Genomic DNA, 19,767 nt, shown 5'->3' with positions numbered 1-19,767 from the left:
GGTGTGTACTCCAGAAAATATAATACCTTTAAAGATTTGTATTATACTTTATGCACTACAGTTGAGCCTGTTCTTCATAAGCCTCTCCTAAGTTTTTATGAAGATTGTACTCCAGCATACAAAATCTGTTATTTTGTCCATAAATAGGAAGTAGAACTCTAAACATTTTCTGTTGCTCAAATTGCATAGTTAATCTATACAGCTGAGTTAAACTTTACATTGTTTAGAATACATTCTGTAACTTTAAAAATCAAAATATGTTTAAGAATTAGTGTGCTTTCATATGTTACCTCCATTAGGTTGTGGTTCATTGCTAATGGAACTGCAGAAAAGTTGCTGCAAGTGATATCTGAGACAACAGCAAAACCTGTTAAAACTAATTGTCATGCATATAGGATCAGCTTACATGTTGCCTCAGAGAGCTTTTAATTGCTTGACTGCTTTAATTTCGGTTGATTTTTCACTGCTTTAATGGAGAGTTCTGCTAAATGTTACCGCCATTCTAAGTTGTATATTGAGGTGAAGAAGAAATTGAGATCCAAATGACCACTAACTGTTTTATAGCCATGACTAATCAGCTTTTTAGAAAGCATCCTGTTTTCCTAGTGATTTACTCTTCTTGCTTTTGCAGTATCATGCAAGACTGCTCTTGAGTCATTTCAGTTCCTGCAGGTGACAGTAACTTGAACTGTTGAGATGTTCTTTACCAGAATACTTCCCCTTTGATCTTAATCAGATGTACCCCATAGGGAGATTGATTACATCCCATCCTTATCTTTACTAGGTGAGAGATGAGATCTCAGTTTATTGCCTTCTTGCCCTATTTGGAAAATACACAGAATTGTACGACTTTTTACTATTGCAGCTTTCAGAAGTATATCACATAATATCTGTAATTGATGTAATGTTCTGCATAGGAATAGTAATACTGAAGTTAGATGTTGCTGAAGCAGTAAGTGAAGGACTTCTTGTCTGCCAAGTGCTGCATAGTCTCAGGAACATACCAGTGCTTGTTTTTTTATTTAAATAGCACATTAACATAGATTTTTAATTATTAATTCAAAAGCGTATTGACTCTTTACAGAGCTCAATGTACTTCAGTAAAATCATTAAACGCAAAGATTTTAAGGGGATGGTTCTCTTACCTGCTCTGTGCATGGTTGTCTGAAGACTTGCTTAGTGATATGCTTTGTTGCAGACATCTATGACTGTCAACATAATGGCTAATGTAAAGAAAAACAACCTCCTTCTCTTCAGCCAGATTTTTGTGTGAAGGCTTTATCAGTAAGAAACACAGCAAATGAGCTGTCAGTGCCAGTGAGAAAGTTATTCAAAACTAACAATCTTTTTTCTTTTAGTGTAGCCTAGTTGCCTGAATTTTCTCCACTGATGTAATCAGATATAGTCAGTGTTTTAGAGGAAAACAAAAGGAAATACTACGGGAGAAAAACTTACAGGCATTTGAGCATGATGGGCACATTCAATTTTGCCTGTGTATTTGCCCATGGAAGCTGTTCTGTCAAATAGACTGAATCCATTACAACTACCTTAAGTTAAACTTGAGAATGAATTCTTCAAGGAAGAATCCATCACAGCCGCACAATTTTGAACACCTAAATGTTGGTTTTTTTTTTCATTAAGGTATGAGCCCTGTTTTCAGTACAGTATCTGCCTGTACTTTGAAGACATTTTCTTAGTCTGAAGAGGCCTTTTTCTGTATCACTCTTTTGGGAATCTAAACAGTATCTGGAACATATGTGTGCTTTTTTTTCCTAGTACTTCAAAGATTTCCCTTCCAATTTATCTTCTACAGAATTTGCATGTATTTAAGATAGTGTCCAGTACCGTGTATTCTCCTCTCAACCATATCTAAAGCTTTAATTGATATAATTTTCCTTTTATGTTATTTATTCTTGTGCATTGGTTTTTGAAGCCATTTATTTGATTTGATGGTGGTGGATTTTTTCTCCCCCTACCCTGTACAGTTATCCTGTCCTCAGAATGTAATGTTCTTTAGATTTCTTGTATTTTTTTGTATTCTAAGCAGCACTGAATATAATTTGTATGTGGAATCCAAATTCTATTTCTTTAGAAGTATGGACTCTCACTGGAATAATAATTGCATGCCTGCATATGCTCTACTGCTGCTTTCTGTCCAGCAGTTAACTAAGCTAACATTTTTTTTTGTTTTCCACAGTTGATATATTTTCCACTTCCATATTCCTTTGTATGTTTGTTCTCATAATAACTCTTTTTATATCTTTTCTTCTGAGCTTGTAAAGTTTCTCACACCAAGACCTTTGTTTTACTTACTTTCAGATTATTTGTTTTGAAGTGAATAAAATTCTGGTGACAAGCTGCATTGGAACTTTCCAATAACTGTTAATGGAAAAGTCATATAGTAATAATATTCTTTTGATTTTAATCAAAATTTTCTATTGTTTATCTTCCTCTTGGTGTTCTACCTTTCTCTATGTGATTTATATTTTAATGTGTTACCCTGTCTTCCAGGGTGGCGATTCCCTTCTGAGAAGATTGCTCGTATCCTCATCTGTTAGTAAAAATGATGTATTTTATACGTAATACGTTTTCTAGCTGCTTTTAATTATGTAAGAACACTTGTATAGGTCTTGAAATAGCTATTTGTAAATCATTTAGCAAACCAAATCAGATACAAGAAAACAAATGTATTCTGTGGATACTTTTAGAGCAACTGTAGTTTAAAGTTTGACGATCTGTTGAAAAGTTAAAAATGGTCTAGATAAAAGTATTTCTTAAAAGGAAGAAAGTATCTTGTAAAACATTTTGGTCCTAGGTGAAACTTAGTGGTTTGAATTAAAGTGTTATGAGTCTTTGAAGTTAATTGCAAAGTACTTATCTCAATTTTGCATTGCACAGTATAATTCAGTGGGAATTCACAAGGGAGGGCAGTGGGGAATCTAGAGCAGGAATCCTGGAATTTCTTTTATGACCCATTCTGGAGTCCTCCCGTTTGTATGACTGCTTCTTCCTGTGCCTCAACAGCTGCTGTTGACAGTTGATCAATGTCAATATTTATAATGCAGGATTTTTTTTCATGTTGTATTTTGTCATTCCTTCTCTCTGCCATTGTGATGTGTGAAATATATCTGCTGCCCTTTTTGAATTTAAGAATGATGGAATTTTGGACTTGGTTTTTTGATGAGCTGATTGGAAAATACATTGGGGAAATTTACATGTTTGGAAAGAAATAATGTATTTTTTTTTATTGGGCAAGATACCACATGGTATTTTTTCCATTATTTTGGACAGGCACTTATAAAGGAATAGCTGAAATAGAGATGTAATTCATATGCAAATACAATATAACTATGTACAGGATCTGCTGATATAGAAATTATTGAGAAAACAGTCTTTTCATATATTGCTTTATACATTAGTTGTCTCCAGCTGTGCTTATATTCTCCATGGATACACTTCCTGTAAGGCAAAAGTTGAAGCAAGGAAGAGATTCATAGATGTCGTCTTGTTCACCAGTTTATGGCAGGGGCCTAGTTCATTGCGTGGACTGAAGAGATTGTTTTCTCTTGTTGATAACCTTAAGGAAGGAAGGGACTGGATGGCTGAATGATTTAAAGTAATTTCTAAATCAGAGTTCTGCTTGTATGGTCAATACTATGTTGGTAAGATTTGCAGTATGTTAATTAGCAGCTTATTTCTAGAAAGTCTGTTACTACTATTAAATTCTTAGCCCTTTGAAGAATGCCTTTTTGTATTAGCATCCTGACCAGTGGTCTAATCTGAGAAAACACAAAAATTACTCAGTTTGTAAAGCTTGTAAACTTTGCCTTTCAACAGTAGAAGACTTCTTATGCTGTAGGAGCTTCTGTTGTAAAGCATTCTACTGAGTTTTTACAACTGCACATTCATTATAACCTGAAAGGGGCTGTAGAGATGCATTGGTGGGTTATTCCATGTATCTGAATGCAACCGTTGGCCACTTCCTCAGCCAGAAGTGATTGTATGTCATAACTTGCTAGTATTTGCTGCTGCTGGCTGTTTTATTTTTGGGAACATGCTGTACAGCTGACTTGAAAACCATCATACCAAATCTGGCATGACTTTGTAACTGTTATATTCTGTTCTTCCAGTCTGTCTCTTTCCATCTCTACTCTTCTCCTTGATGGAGTCCATTAGGAGTTCTGGTTTCTTAACCCAATCAATACTTAAGTCATAGTCAGTTCTTCACTGTCTCTTTTTCTAATTTAGTTTTTCTCAAATCTTGCATACACTGCCCAAAAGCAGGATTTTTACTTAGTAACTCAGCACATCTACTCTCCATGCTCTCTCAGATATGCTTATATGTCATTTCAGTTTTGAATTGGTTGCTTTTTAATTCATTTAGATGGGACAAGGGGAGTATTTCCCATTCCTTGTTACAAGATATTAATCTATACACCACTATCCCCCCACCTTCACTCCAACCCCCTCCAACCCCCCTCCCTTAATTATAGTTCAACTGTAATTACCCAAATGATGGTAATTTCTTATACCCAAAATGGATAGCAGTTTTATTTGGAAATAGAGAAAAACAGAGTTCCATAGTTGCTTCAATCCATTTGCTGCATACCACATAAAAATTAACAGTGATGGTCTTGTTTGTTACTTACGCTGGTGAAATGTTGAATCTGTTCAAATTTCTATTTCTGTTTTACATTTAAGGATTATATAAGTAACAGACAAGCTGAGGAATTATTAATTATTAAGTTTTGTCAATTTTTTTGTCAGTTCCTTTTTTGGTTATTATTTTACTTATGTTGGATATGACTTTTTCTGTATTCTGGTTTAGATTATTTTAACTCTGTTCAGATGCTAGGAGTAGGTAGCTTATGTAGAAGTTTTGTTGCCAAATAAGTATGGAAAGTTTCTCTAGATTTCTCCATCTGTTCATGTGTACAAATATTTTCAATACTGGCAAGTGATTCAATATTCATTTGCTCCCATGTGCTCAAGAGAAGAAGCCTATAACTCACTTTTGCTGAAAGAGTGCAAAGAGAATACAATAATGAAAGTTTTGTTGCTGACATAGTCTTGTACCACCATATGCACAAAGTGCATCTCGGCAGAACTTTTGGGCTATTTTTTATCTATCTCTTCTTTTTACAGTGCTTCAAGTAATTTTCCACTGTATTATGTAAGCACCTTAATTTCAATCTTGCGTAGGCCAGGATTTTTCATGTCATAAAAAGATGAAAAAAAAACCTTGCTTTAAGATTAGTTACTTTTTTTATAAAGAAACTTAATTTAACACTTCAAAAAATGTGTTTTCTATCACTGTTAAGATGGCCAGAATTCTTTGCTCTGATGGTAAATTCCACTGCAGCAGTATTTGTATGGTGATTTTAAAGTATGTTAGAGCTTTCCAAGGTAGACTTTTTGGACAGCCTTATATTACAGAGGTAGGCATTGTAATGTATGGCAAAGATAAGCATTGTAATATAGCTACTAGATGAACAACATTAAGCCTCATCTGTACTTTTAGCAGTAATGTATTCTCTTGCTGGTTTTTTTTTTTGCATTTTAAGTGTGGTAAGAATAGGCTTAGTATATTCATATTATATTATGCCAATAACATTTAATATTTTGCAAGACAGTTTTGCATTCTTGTAAAGTCAGAGGAGATGGTACAGGCAGAGAAGCTTAGTGGAAATTGAGAGATCAGGCTTTTTAGTGTTTAAACTGGTTCACTCCATGAATTTCAACAGACTGTGTTAGAATAGTACTGGAATGGGCGGTGGCTTGCTGAATCGGGACTTGGAGAAGTTTTCCATGCTTGCAGGCTGGGAAGTGCTGCCACATAAATACCTTCAATAGTTTGTGCAATACAGCAGCATTGCCAATAATTAATTTTATTAAAAATTTTGACTTAGTAATAACATCATAACGTTTGAAAAAAGGGGGCAGGAGGAGGAAAGAGAAAAAACTTGTGGGGAAAAAAACCCACAACCCATCCTGGAACCCCAGTAATTAAATTAGTTATTTATTATGGGTCATTTAGCTTCTCAGTGGTAATGAAAATATCCACGTTACCTTTCCAAGAGAACATTCCCGTGCTTTCCTAAGTTGCTTTGAGTTGCTCTTGGCAAATATAGAACTTCATAAAATCTGTTTTGCACATGTGGAATCCACCATTTAAAATGAGTTTAACTTGTGTATATGAAACCTTTTTTGTGGAATTTGTCTTTGAAAATACATCTATGAAAGAACAATTAGAAATATTTATGTGGCTGTGCATATCATTCAGTATATTAAAATTTGATATGGTGAAAGAATAACATTCTGTGTTGGAGGGATAGTTTTTAAAAAAATGCCTATATGTTGTTGTTAGTAAAGAACAAACTTTCACTAAATATAGTTTGCTTTCAGGTGGAAAAATGCCTAATTCAGCAAACGTTTTCTTTTTGTTTCCAGTGGAGTTAAAAAGTATCTTGGTTATACGTATCAACAGATAAATATTATTATTATACTTCTGCTAAATACTGCAGCATAGAGCATGAAACTGTTACTCTTTCATCTCCAACTTCGGCCAAGGGTGCTAGTCCTAGTAGGAAGCTGCTTTGACCAAAATGAATCTCCTGGAACTGATCTGTTTGATCCAGGGGTAAATTTTTGTATTTGTTTCAACACAAACAACATTAGATTGGACCTAGAATAGGTTAAAAAGTGAAAGTGGGACTTCTGTAATGGAATCTCAGTTATTTTTTTCCTTATGTCTCAGGAGAAGGAGGAAGAATCATTACATGGTAGAAAATATTCTTTAGAGAACCGGAGGCATAATTTGGAATTATGCTCTCTTGAGTTGACTGGTGATATTGCATGGTGACTAAGGGTTAGTAGCAGAAGGGGAGAGAAAATACAGAAACAGCCTTAGTTGTAATTTGTTTGTCATATTGCCAGTTTAAAGACATACTTCCAGAAAGTAAATTATTTGGGTATATGTTCTTCCTTTCCTATTTATCCCCCCTCTCCTTCTGGCTAGAATTAGAGGAGTTACATATTAAGAAGTATTCGGTGTTGTAAGGAAAAGGGACTGGAAAAAGGCTTTGAGTAAGTTATAAGTGTCAACAGTGGAGTGGGGTGAAGGGGAAGGGGAAGCATTCAAGTGCCTGGTGAAAGAAGAGACAGGATGCTCAAATAGTTATTGACAGAACATAGAAGGTAAAAGGGGAATGTCAGAACAAATTAGTCTGTCATACCCAGATTGTGTGACGAAGGCCCTTAGAACGGGGCAGTGAAAGTATCTCTCTGAGGTCCTTCAGCAGTCCCTATGTTTCTAGTCCATTGCTAGTCTGAAGAAAAATATGAAATGTGGTTCATAGATGACTCCTCATATTTTGGTTGCTGGTGATTCAATCAGAAACCATGGGCTGATTGATTAATTTGTATAGTAAGCTGCAATTTTGTCCAGGTTATTAAGAGATGTGTTTGCAGTATGTTGTTAATTTTAAAACAAAATTTGGAAGTGTTTTCCATAAATAAATAAAATACCTAAAAGATCTGAACTGAAAGAAGAGATTAGAGAGCTCACCCTTAGCTCAGTAGTTAAGGGCTCTCTGGGAATAATCACTTTCTAAGTAATACATAGATGATCGCTATTTTTTTTTTTTTTTAAATGTAAGGAAGGTTTTATACTTAGATCCTGTAGCAGCAAGAAAACAGTAAAAATACATTCAGTGTGGGGACATTAAGAAAACATATCAGTGATGTTAAACATTTACCATAGGCTTTGTGAGCATTTTATAGAGGGCATATAACTCCTATGTGAGCGAGTGTAGCCAACTCTCTGCAGCAGAAACAGCAGCTCAGGAAACTTGTTTTTTTTTTTTTTTTAACTGACCTCCTGGTATTACAGTTGATTTATGGCTTGTATTTCTTTGATCTGTGTTATAAGAGCTAGAACTATACAAGTGTTATTGCTCTCTTCACAGTTGATAGGTAAAATGAATAAGAAGGTTTGAATATGCCTTATAGTGTTGTGCCTGGGGTTTTGACAACACATTAAGCCCTAAAAAGAGGAGACTGAAGGCTTAAAAAAAGCCTTTTTGTGCTAGCAGAAATGAAGAATTGGGATGGTGAAGGATTCTCAGAGGTTGTTATTGGAATTGCAGCTGAAATGTTTGTGAGGCATCTTAGATAAAAAGGCAAACTGAGAGGCGAGCTTTGCTCTTCCCTGCACAAAGCCATGTCACCAGGTATCTCACCTGAGAAGTGGTTATGCCAGGGCAGTCCTGGGAAACTTGCACTGTAAGAAAAGCAGCAGCTTTCCAGCGGGAGATAATCTTTACAGGAGGTGAAGAGAAGCTGGAGGCACAGGGTATTTAAATGAGATTCTGGAAAGATTCAATGTTGTGGGGGAAAGAGACTGGGAAAAGGCTCAAGTTTTAAGTAAATACAAGACTGGGAGAAAGTGTCATTGTGGCTGTTGAAAGGTAGGAGACTGAGATGGTTCTTGACAGCACATAGAGAGGAAAAGGGGAATCTCTGAATCATGTTAGGGTTGAGAATGGAAGCAACCTGTGAAGATCCTCTAATCCAACCATACTGTTCAAAGACACCTAGAGACCTAGAACAAGGCTGTGACCAGACAGATTTTGAATAACTCCAAGAAAGGTGACTCGTTGACCTTGCTGGGCAACATTCTCCATATAGCAGCATGGATTTATTTAGGTGACCCCTAGAATTATGTATTGGTTGGCTCTGTAGCCTGTTTGGTCTTGTAGATGTGGTGGAATTTGCTACTGTTGTGTCACAGTGTCTTGTCTTGTTCTGAAGAAATGGAAGCCTTGCTGAGATGGTACTTGATTTGGTAGACGCCAGTGAATTACATGCTGTTGTATCATAGGCAATGTTTGTATAGTCTGAAAAAATGAGATGGTCACAAACTTAGTGATTTTTTTTCTTTCTAAATGAATGGTTTTCCTTCCTTTGCCAAATCCTGAAACTCTTCTCTGCATTAGATGCCAGAAGAGGTTTGAATTTTTTATCTGGAAGAAACTCAATATAGTAAATGGACAGAAAACATTTGAATCAAAGACAGTTTAAAGAGTCCACCTGTATCTCAGTGTTTTGGTTCTCTCTCATTTTGATGTTTTTATGTATCTAAGAAACACTAAAGATCCAGGCAGATATTCTTTTTCCATTAAAAAAAAAAAGTATGTATTTATTTTGCTGATAACGTGGGAAAAACTCCACGTGAAAGAACAATATTACATAAATTAGTCTTTATAAAGTACATGAAGAACACTTGTAGAACAGAACTGTAAGACCTACAGGATTATTGGAAGAAAACTACAATATTATTGCAATGAATTATTTAGAATGCATTTTTAAGACAAAGAAAAGAATAATAACCAGACAGTCTGCAATACTGACAGTTAAGAGCAGTTTTGTCCATTCTTATGATGTGGAACAATTAAAACAGTCTGTTCAGTTAATGAATTTGTATAAGCATTCATGCTTGTTTCCTACAGTCTCTGTTCTTGTAAAGCACTGAATATTTTCATCTTCCTGATTTGCAGTGACCGTGGAGATTATGTAGTACCTGTGTAGTACCTGTATGTTAACCTTTCGTCATTTGTGCAATTGTAAATAATCTCATGTATTTACATAAGAGTTTGTGAAGAAGTGATTTTCTTTTTTTTTTTTTTTTAACCTTCATATACATGTTAGTAATAGGATGTGTCTGTCTTGGAAAGTTGCCATGTTAGTTTCTTGGCTGCAGTACTATATCTTAAATGCTATTTTGCCATGACAACTTTATTTGAATAATATTATATGCCATTTATACTAGAGAAGGTGTTTGATTATATTCAAAGAAGAATTATTTCATATGCATTAACTTTATCTAAAACAACTCTTTGTTTAAACCTTTTTCCAGAACTGTGAGAACCTGGGATGTTAACAATGAAAAAAAGCACAAAAGCATATTTAAACCACGATCAGTTCAAGGTAAACGGGTGATTCCTACAACTTGCACATACAGCAGAGATGGTAAACTTATTGCAGCTGGCTGTCAAGATGGCTCCATCCAGATCTGGGACAGGAATATGAGTGTAAGTCCAGTGTTTGATATCAATATATGCTTCTAATATAACAAGTGTTGAATGTTGAAGCTGATAAAATACATTTTGGTACTTTTATACTTATATTTAGGCAAACTACGTAATATTTCTTCTGCCTTTCTACAACTGATCAGTCAGTGTGCCCTTCATTATTCAGTTCAAAACACTGAGCAAAAACTTTTGGCAGTCTGGTGTTTGGGTTTTTTTTTGTTTGTGTTTTTTGCAAATCAGCCACATACCTATATTAAATATAATTATATAGTATTCCTTTAAGATGCGATGCTTGTAAAAAGTCTGTAATGTCTTGTTGATTCTTAAGTAATTAAAAATTATAGAATCATAGGGTGTTTTAGGCTGGAAGGGACATGTAGAGGTCATCTGGTCACCTCTACTGGGGTCAGGTCACACAGGGCCCTATCAAGCCTGCCTTTTAGTGACTCCAGGGTTGGGTCATCCAGTGCCTCCCTGGGCAGTCCATTCCAATGATCTATTAATCTTATATTAAATAATTTTTTTCTAATACTGAGTCTGAATCTATCCTTTCCTAGTTTAAAACCATTACTCGTTGTCGTATCATTACAAACCCTTTTGAATAGACCTTCCCCCTGCCTTCATGTAGGCCCCTTCATGTATTGGAAGGTCATTATAAGGTAGCCCCAGAGCCTTCTCTTCTTCAGGCTAAATAGCCCCAGCTCCCTCAGTCTGTCTTCATAGGAGAGGTGCTCCAATCCCTTGATCATTTTGGTGACTCTCCTCTGGACACACTCCAACAGCTCCACGTCCTTCTTGTGCTGGGGGCTCCAGAGCTGGACACAGCACTCCAGGTGAGGTCTCACCAGGGCAGAGTAGAGGGGCAGGATCACCTCTCTCCATCTGCTGGCCACAGTTTTTTTGGTGCAACCCAGGATGTGATTGGCCTTCTGGGCTGCAATTGCACATTGTTGGCTTATGTCCAGTTTATCATCCACCAGCACTTTCAAGTCACTTTCCACAGGACTGCTCTCCAGTAGACCCTCTCCCAGCCTATGCTGATAGGGCTGTTTACTCTGGCCCAGGTGCAGGACCATGCATTTGGCCTTGTTGAACCTCATGAGGTTCATCTGGGCCCACCTCTCCAGCCTATCCAGGTCCCTCTGGATGGCCTCCTGTCTCGCTGGCATATCAATTGCACCACCCAGTTTGGTATCATCCGCAAACTTGCTGAGGGTGCACTCAGTGCCACTATCAATATCATTAATGAAGATATTAAACAGCACTGGTCCCTGCACAGACCCTTGAGGGACACCACTCATCACCATCCTCTATGTGGACACTGAACCACTTACCATCACTCTCTGGATGTGGCCATCCAGCCAGTTCTGTGTCCACTGAACAGTCCACCTACTGAACCTGTAATTCCCCAATTTGGAGATTAGGATGTTGTCAGGGGACAGTGCCAAAGGCCTTGCAGAAGTCCAGATAGACAAAATATCCATAGGTCTTCCCTTGTTGACTGATGCAGTCACTTCATTGTAGAAGGCCACTAGGTTGGTCAGGCAGGACTTGCCCCTACTAAATCCATGCTGACTACCTAGGATTACCTCCCTGTCCTCCATGTGCCTTAACACGTCTTCTAGTATGATCTGTTCCATGATCTTCCCAGGCACAGAGGTGAGGCTGACAGGTTGGTAGTTCCCAGGATCTTCTTTTTTTACCCTTTTTAAAGACGGGCATGATGTTACCCTGTTTGAGGTATTAAATACATTAAGCAGTAACTCATAAAGCTTCATATTGAAATCAGTTACTCATCTGGATAACAGGCAGAGGACAATCGCATCAAAGTGGGTGAGGGTAAAAGTAATGCTGTACATTAAATGACAATTGTTGTTACATTGTCCAGTGTGTAAAAATTAACAGTGAGGCAAATTTGAACATTTCATGTAAATGCAGCGTGGTCAGAGTGAGTCAGAATGGGAACTATTTCAAGTTCTTTAAAATTATGAAATACACTATATAATTTCTTCTGTTCATATTTAACACAATTGAATTGCCAGTAGTTACGAATCCAATGAAGAATAAATACTGTTGTTACTACTACTTTATAATTTGAAGCTTAAAACAATCAGTGCTCCCTGTTTCGTTGTGTATTGTTACGTTGTGTACAAACCAGTTCAGTTCTAGAGTTTAATTTTGGAATGTCAAGTGCAAATTCACTAGGCAAAGCTCTACTGCTTTTAAAATGAATCATCCTAATAGCCATCCACATCTCCTTTATGCCCATGTTACCCATAGAATAGATGCCAAGGCCCTCTCACTTCAGTTGGATGAGTACTTACAGCATGCATAGGAAAAGAAAGTGAGATTATGGTCAACTTTTTTTGGAAGACAGAGTAAGATTATGGAGGAGGTGGGGAGTAGGGGGGAGGATCCTTTGACTCTAACTGACATCAGTCCTTGAAAGCTGTAAAATTCATAGGATGACTTTTGGAAAATGATACTGGACAAATACAAGTTATGTTAGTCTGTTCGACTTTATCTTTCAAAACATTTGATTGTAAAAAGGATAACAGGCAATTTAGGGAACTGCTCATGAAGAGTGAATAAAATTGGATTGCTAGAGGCAAGAGAATGTATAGATGGAAAAGAAAGTCCATTGATCATATTCAAAGTACAGCCTGTATTTTTGGATTGTCATCTATTTTTATTTCTGTTTTTATTTCCACTATAAACCCAGTAAAACTTCCTAATGGCATGAAGCTTGAGAATTCATCCTAAGTATAAACTTGTTCTAACAGAATAATAAATTTTTCAGAGACTGGCTTTCATCACCTGTGTATGTTGTTTATTTTAACATATACAGTATTGAAATATTAAGCTTTCTGGTGTAGTTTTAACAATAGTTCTCTTGGTAGTCTGCTTTTTCATGTGCTTTTCCTTTTGAACTTTTCTGTGTCTGTAAGATGACATATTGCAATGTTGATTGAGTGCAGTTTAAGGTGATTATGAATAATTTAAAGGTATATCCTGTGCATCTTGTGCAGTTTCCAGCTGATGACCCCTATATAACAATGCAAGACTGAACTGAGTTCCTAGTGGAAATGAACTTGGTAGTGTCCTTGGATTTAATTTTTTAAAGCCTAAAGAATTTTTTGTGTCTGCTTTTGTTGGTGTCATTAAGAAATGTGCAACATTTTTGTGTAAAGGAACAGTGTAAATAGTTTTTTTAGTCTAAAACTGCTGATACCCCCTGGAAATCTCTATGTGGAGTTAAAAGTCAAGCATTTCTAAAGACATCTTGATAAAATAATTAAAAAAAGCCTTCATCTTACATTTGGTGGAGGGGAGGGGTAAGGAAAAAAAAAATTAAAAGGAACATGTGTGCAGTGTAAGATTCAGAAAGAGGATGGGATTGACTTCTGCACTGGAATGGTGAAAGCACTTACTGGCCTGACAGGATGCAGAGATGCTTGCAAAGGAGAGCAAGAAAATGTTTAGTCATGACAGAGTGGTGCGCCTTTGGGGCTATGAACTGTAGGTGACACAGGAAAATAGCTAAAGCTATGGCAAAACAAGACATGAGGATTAAACTTCTTGAAGAAATATATAGAAGAAATGTTAACTTCTGATTTTTGATGATGAAATTTAATTTCCATCCAGCAAGTATCATTTGACTTTGTTGAAACAAGTGTAGAGCTGTATACACAGATTTTGCTGTACTACAGTGCAGCTCTGTTTCAAATCAAAATTAAGACAGCATTTGTGTTTAACTTGAGAAGACTCTATTATAGAGTCTGTAACAAAAATTCTCTAGTGTTTGAAAGCAGAAAATGGTTGCTATAATTTCTTATATTTGATCAGTTAGTCATGATTCTGGCATTATTATTTTAGACTATGGATTTGGCACATATGCAGCAGGAAGGAGGACAGGTTCCGGAAGGTGTTTAAAATTAACTGTAACTTAGCTGACCATACTGTCATGCCAGAGATGATCTGATAAAGGCCTGTTTTGACTGCTTTTGCATTTAAGCAAAATATAAATGTCGTCTCAGCCTTGCTGTTGAATACCCGTACCACTGTTCCTCTATATGACAGTAACAGCACAAACTGAATCCAGGAAGGTGTTCTTACCAGATATTAGTGCTCACACTACGTACTATCCGTGGTGCCTGTTAGCCTGGTGTCTGTATAGGTTTTAAAACAGTTTTATTTTTGACTGGAGTAAAATACCTCCTGACAAACACAGAGCTTTCCAAGGGAGGAAATTTTCTCTTCGCTTCTGTGCGAATGTAATGGCCCTGCTTTCTCACAGAAAGGGCATGAAAGCAACAGTAGCAAGGGCAGAAGTAGATGCCCCACTAGGAAGGAGAGTCTGATAATGCTCTTTCCTAGAGCAAAAAGGGCATTTATTCGAGGCAGGCACACTGCTGCAGTGCTTATAGGAAAACACTCTTCCTCTGGGGGTTCAGAAAGGCTACACCACTTTACAAGGTGGAAGAAGCTCCCTGGTAAAGCTTCCAGGAATCTTCATTGCCACCGTAGACGTAAGTTCTGACTTCTGATTAGATGTTCATTATCCTCTGCTCCACACATGACATGCTGACTTTACACCTGACTACAGGAATCCCACTGATCTATCTATCAAAGGGCTAACAAATGAGAAATCAACCTGTTGTGTCGCGTTGTCCCCGTCATCAATGAGATGTCTCTTGTGTTCACTGCTCAACAGTATAGAACTCGGTCTGTAATCATGTGATTAAATATTTTTTTTTTTTAATTTGAAAAAAAAACAGTATCTTTTTGATCCCATGTCTTATTGTACCTGCTGAAGTCAGAGTGGCTGTTCACTGTAAGTTAGCATCATAAATGTTTTTTTTTTCCAAGCCACTTAGAGCCAACTCAGTATCCGCTGCTTTTTTTTATCTCAGTTACGTTGTTATGCCTAGGCAGTGATTTTGGTGTATGATCAAATTCCCTTCTTTAGTTCTGACTAGTAATGTACACCATGAGTGTTTTCATTCAGTTTTCTGCTTCCACTGTGTTTTTGGTGTCATTCCAAGTCTCCCAGCTGTATGTAGTGAGAGTAAAAACACTTTTGGAACTTTTGGAGGAAGACTTTTACTTCGTGACACTGACATTGGTAGCTTGCTAATGCTGAAGTTAGCCAAATGCATTCCAGCTCTGCCTTTCTTTTCTCCAGACTTCCTCAGTATGATCATGATCCATTATAATCACCTGCCTCAGAGGATTTTTTCGTTTTGTCATAAATCTGTTATTTTCTCACGTATGTTATTTTGTTAGTGCACGGTTTTTCTTTAAGGTTCATGTACATGTGCATTTACGATGCACATTAGCAGAACTATCTGTCAGTGTGTTTGAAATATTATGAACACTGTCAGCTGGGCTTAAAGTAACAGCTTCAAAGGACATAAAAAATAACTTCCTTCAGACTTCCAGTGAATAGTGGAAACAACAGTGTAAAATAGTTAATCATAACCTAACACATTAGAACTCTCTCAATTTAAATTTCTGAGAAGTATCTGGCAAATGTGGTGAGTTAAAGAGCATTAGTAGTCAAAATAAGACAGAACTTTGAACATTTTTGATACGCAGGTGTCAAGGACAACAGCACACTGCAGTAAAACCACTAGATATACCTGCAGTTTGCACTGGTTCAAATTTCTCATTTTGCCTGTGCTTGCCCATTCAGAGCTTTTTCTAAGACCAGTAGAAATAAATATTGTTGAACAAGCTGATCTGCAGAGTCACTCTTAAGTATCAAGAATGAAATGTGTCTTGCAATCAGTAAATCTCTGCCCTGAGATTTCTCACCCAGTTTTCCTGATTAGAAGTGGGAGTATCTCATTCATGGAGATACAGAAAGACTGAAATAATTTTTGTAATGATTATTATTGCACTCAGTGGGTAGGTTAAAAATCTACTGTAAGTTAAAATTGAAAGCAGTCTCTTTAGTGAACAAAAAAGCTCCCTTCATTTTCCACACTAAACAGGAAATTATAAAGGTGTGTTTCATTGATTACAAATATCATTTATTAGGGTGAAAAAACTAAATATCTTAGCCTTTCTTAGTCTTTCAAAGCACCTGCTGGGGCTACCTGTTGTATTGTTTTTACCTCCAGCTTCTCCTGGCTTCATTCAGTCTCGGACTGCATAAACAGCTTCTCTGCATGTGGCAACCTGAATCATGTCACTGTATTTCACATGCCACTTATTTTATGGTATATCATTGCACCTGCAATACAAAAACATTGACAAGGATGTTGGGGAGGCAGAGTTTGTAAAGGGTGGTGATGTCTTTTAAATGACTGTAAGAATACAGCATGTACACCCAAAATCTTGTCTTTTTTTTTTGTCCCCTTAGCTATATTAAACTGGGTCTGTTTAGAAACCTCAAGTAATTTTTATAAGCTTTTAGCTATTTAATGGCTGTAGTATAAGTAGTGAAGAATTAGCTTTGACAGATGTATCTGTAATAGGTTTATCTTTTTATGTAGTGTAAATCTGAACAAGAAAGTTACAATGTTTTATGATTTTCTACATAATTTAATTCTCATTAAACACAAATTGATTCAGTGCTCAGAGAATTTTTATATCTAGTGATTAACTTCTATTTTTAAATTTCTTGTCTCACAAAAGACCTACTGGTGTGTTTAACTCCAGTTTTCAGCTATTTCCTGCTAAAAGTGAGCAACTACTACATTATTACTGAACTGCTTTGCTAGTGATTTTTTTCTGTTTTTAAACCCTTACGCAAATTCTGTTAGCAATTTAAAAGTATTTTGATCAGTTCTAAATTACTTAGCAAAAGCTCAAAGTGATTTTACAGAACTTAAAATGCACAATAATGAAACCCAGCACTGTCCTAATATACCACCCACATGAATATCCCCAAAAGTGGTGTGATCAAGTAATAATCCTGATAACCTGTTTTCCAGTCGCCCTTAAGCCACCCTATCATCAAAATGTAAGGGGAGGAAAAGTGGGATGTCACAGTATGCACTGAAGTTAAGCAGATCTAAGCTCTGTACATTTTAATTACAAATACTCATGTTAAAAGTATTTTCCAAATAATTGCATGATTTATAGATGTAAGATAAATACATTTCTATATTTAGTGATTGTTTGCTTTGAAAGGGTTTTTTTAAGCTTTAGTTTTGTCATGTGCAGTATGAAGTTTTAAAGTAGAGTTTTTAGAGATGAAAAGTTTTACAAGTACTGGAGCCATTTTGAAGAAACACTGTGCAACTAAGGACACAGATTTAGATAATGCAAAAAGATCACGTGAGATACATTTGGGGATTTTTTTGCCAAAATAGGGTGACCTTTTGGTTTTGGAATAGGAATACAAGTCCAGATCTCATTTGGGAATTTTTTTGGTAAAGTTTTTATTTTGCTACTCTTGATGGATTTTACAGTTGATACTGCCAAGACAGGGTAACGAAAACTATTACTAAGATCTGAGATTTGCTGTAAATATTTTCCCCATTAATTGGAAGTTTCTTTAAGGGGATTTATACCCATGCTTTGTGAAGATGAGATTGTTGGATCTTTGCACAGTTCGAGGATGCTTTTTACATGTCAGCATATGCAAAAGACATAGCTTTTTGTAGTAAATTCTCAAAATGTATGTCTTATGTCTGTCTAGCAGAAAGCTTTAGTAGTGTGCATGTGACTTTTTAGGTACAGTTTCTGCCAGGAAGAGATCTTAACTGTATCTTTGACATTTGGTCTCTCACAGCATTTCCGAATTACACTCTTTTCACACCAGCTAGATTTTATTCATTATTTTGACCATGGAATATTCACTTTCCTACTTGTATTTTTTGTTTTGGTTTTGCTATATAGAATTTGGGGTTTATATTGGTATCTTCACAGCATTAAAATTACTCCAGTGAAATGTGAATATTTAAAAGAAACAGTTTACAATGACTATTCTTAAATTTGCTGACTATCACTACTACAGCTAAAGAGCAGGCAAATCTTCCAGTTTCCCCCAAGTATGTAACCTGCTTCATGCTTTGAAGAGGGCAGTCTGGCTACATCTGGAAATTTCTTGTGTAAATACAAGATGAAGTATATCCAAATATACTATATTCCCCTTTCAAACTTAAGGTAAGTTTTCCATATCCATAATATCCCACCCTTTCATTCCGTATGTATATGTGCCAGACCTCTGCTCCAGAAACTGGAAATCACACACAAGCTTGCCAGCAGCAAATATTAACAGATTCATATTTTATTCCTTTTTGTATATGTCTGGTTTAGTCAGTACATCACTATCTATACCCTGAAGCTAGCTGCAGTAAAGAATCTGTCAATCATATGCTAAGATAAAATGTGCCCTGCTGTATTTCTAAGTGCATTTCTTTCTTATGTAATAAACAGTTTATAGTTAAGAACTATCTAAATGTTTGCACTATCAAATATAGTGATGAAAGGCAATTCTAAATCTTGATGTCTGTCACACCCCGATGAAAATAGCATGAAGGATTTTACTTGGGATTCATGTATGGTTAAGGGAAAAAGGCTTATCCCACAAGGATTATGTATCTTTGATTTACTATTTAGAAAAATAACAGCAGAGGTTACAGAAATAATTCAAAAATGACAGTTTGAGAAGAAAACAGTAGGCATTATAGCAACATGATTGGCTTTATTAATATTGAATTGTTACTAGTATTATTTTACATGAATAATGTTAGAAAGCTAAATGAAATAATGAAACAGAAATAGAAGTCTTCTTGAGCTAGCTTTGTTCTTTTAGAGAAAATTTCCCTCTTAGGCAGTGGCAAGAAGCTAAATGTACAGATGCTACATTTCATACTAACAAGAAGTGAGCTTCAGAGTGGTCTGGCTTATCAGAAAAATGGCTTTTAAATATTTTATTACATGCACTGCTCCAGCAAGCTGAACACTTCATTGGTCTGGAGCCTGATAGAGTTTGTAAATTACAAAAAGAATTTTGTGCTTCATGTATGTATTGGGAAGCTACTTTTGCATCCAAATGTTTCTCGTTGTGCTTCATAGTGTGTCACTATTTCTTGAAGCTAGTGAGGAGATGAACAGCAGGTTTATACCATGAATTTTATAAAAGCAATGAAAAGGATATTTCTGTACTAGGCTTGGTCATTAAATTTGTTTTATTAGGGAAGCCTAAAACTCCCATATTTTAAAATACTTACAAAAGGAAAACTGTTACAGCTTGATCAAGTGGATTTATGTAAGAACAGAAAAGGTAGGAAGTAATGACTTCTGATCTGTGGAACATACTGAGTGAAGATTAGGTGCTTTCTGCCTGCATATGCTTGTTGTTTCTCTTTGGTTAATTTATGGAACCTTCACCCCTTTCCAGCTTCGTATTTGGATGTGTTTCATGCAGGCTTCATTTCTCTCATCAATTCATAAATTACAGATAGCTTTCTATTTTGGAGTATTCATAAAGAATAATGTGAAGAGAATTTTAGAAAATAGTGTACTAAGGTATTTGGATTGGGTTTGTAGGTTCACATATTTTTAATGGAAAAGGCAATTAGAACTAGATTTTTTAAAAATGAAATAGTCATTTCAGACAATGCAAGATCTTGAAAGTAAAATATTTATTTGCAATTTTTAAACTTTTGAAATATATTTCTATTGTCAATCCTTCTCATTATTGTGGTAAACTTTTATT

The 19,767-nt window shown here is 36.0% G+C and overlaps 1 protein-coding gene across 1 annotated transcript in view; it reads left to right on the top strand.

The window, feature by feature from the left end:
- Nucleotides 1-10,127, top strand: part of LOC103771527 (WD repeat-containing protein 70-like) — a gene marked incomplete at its 5' end in the record, with an annotated part of 37,268 nt that extends 27,141 nt beyond the window's left edge. Inside the window, one exon of the mRNA XM_008938828.1 lies at nucleotides 9,917-10,127. Coding sequence (XP_008937076.1) covers nucleotides 9,917-10,127 — 211 coding nt within the window. The remainder of the gene's footprint in view (nucleotides 1-9,916) is intronic.
- Between the last annotated feature and the right edge of the window lie 9,640 nt (nucleotides 10,128-19,767).

This window comes from Merops nubicus, unplaced genomic scaffold (assembly GCF_000691845.1).
Source record: "Merops nubicus isolate BGI_N331 unplaced genomic scaffold, ASM69184v1 scaffold21264, whole genome shotgun sequence".
Classification (NCBI taxonomy): Eukaryota; Metazoa; Chordata; class Aves; order Coraciiformes; family Meropidae; genus Merops; species Merops nubicus.
This window is presented reverse-complemented; position numbering and strand designations above follow the sequence as displayed.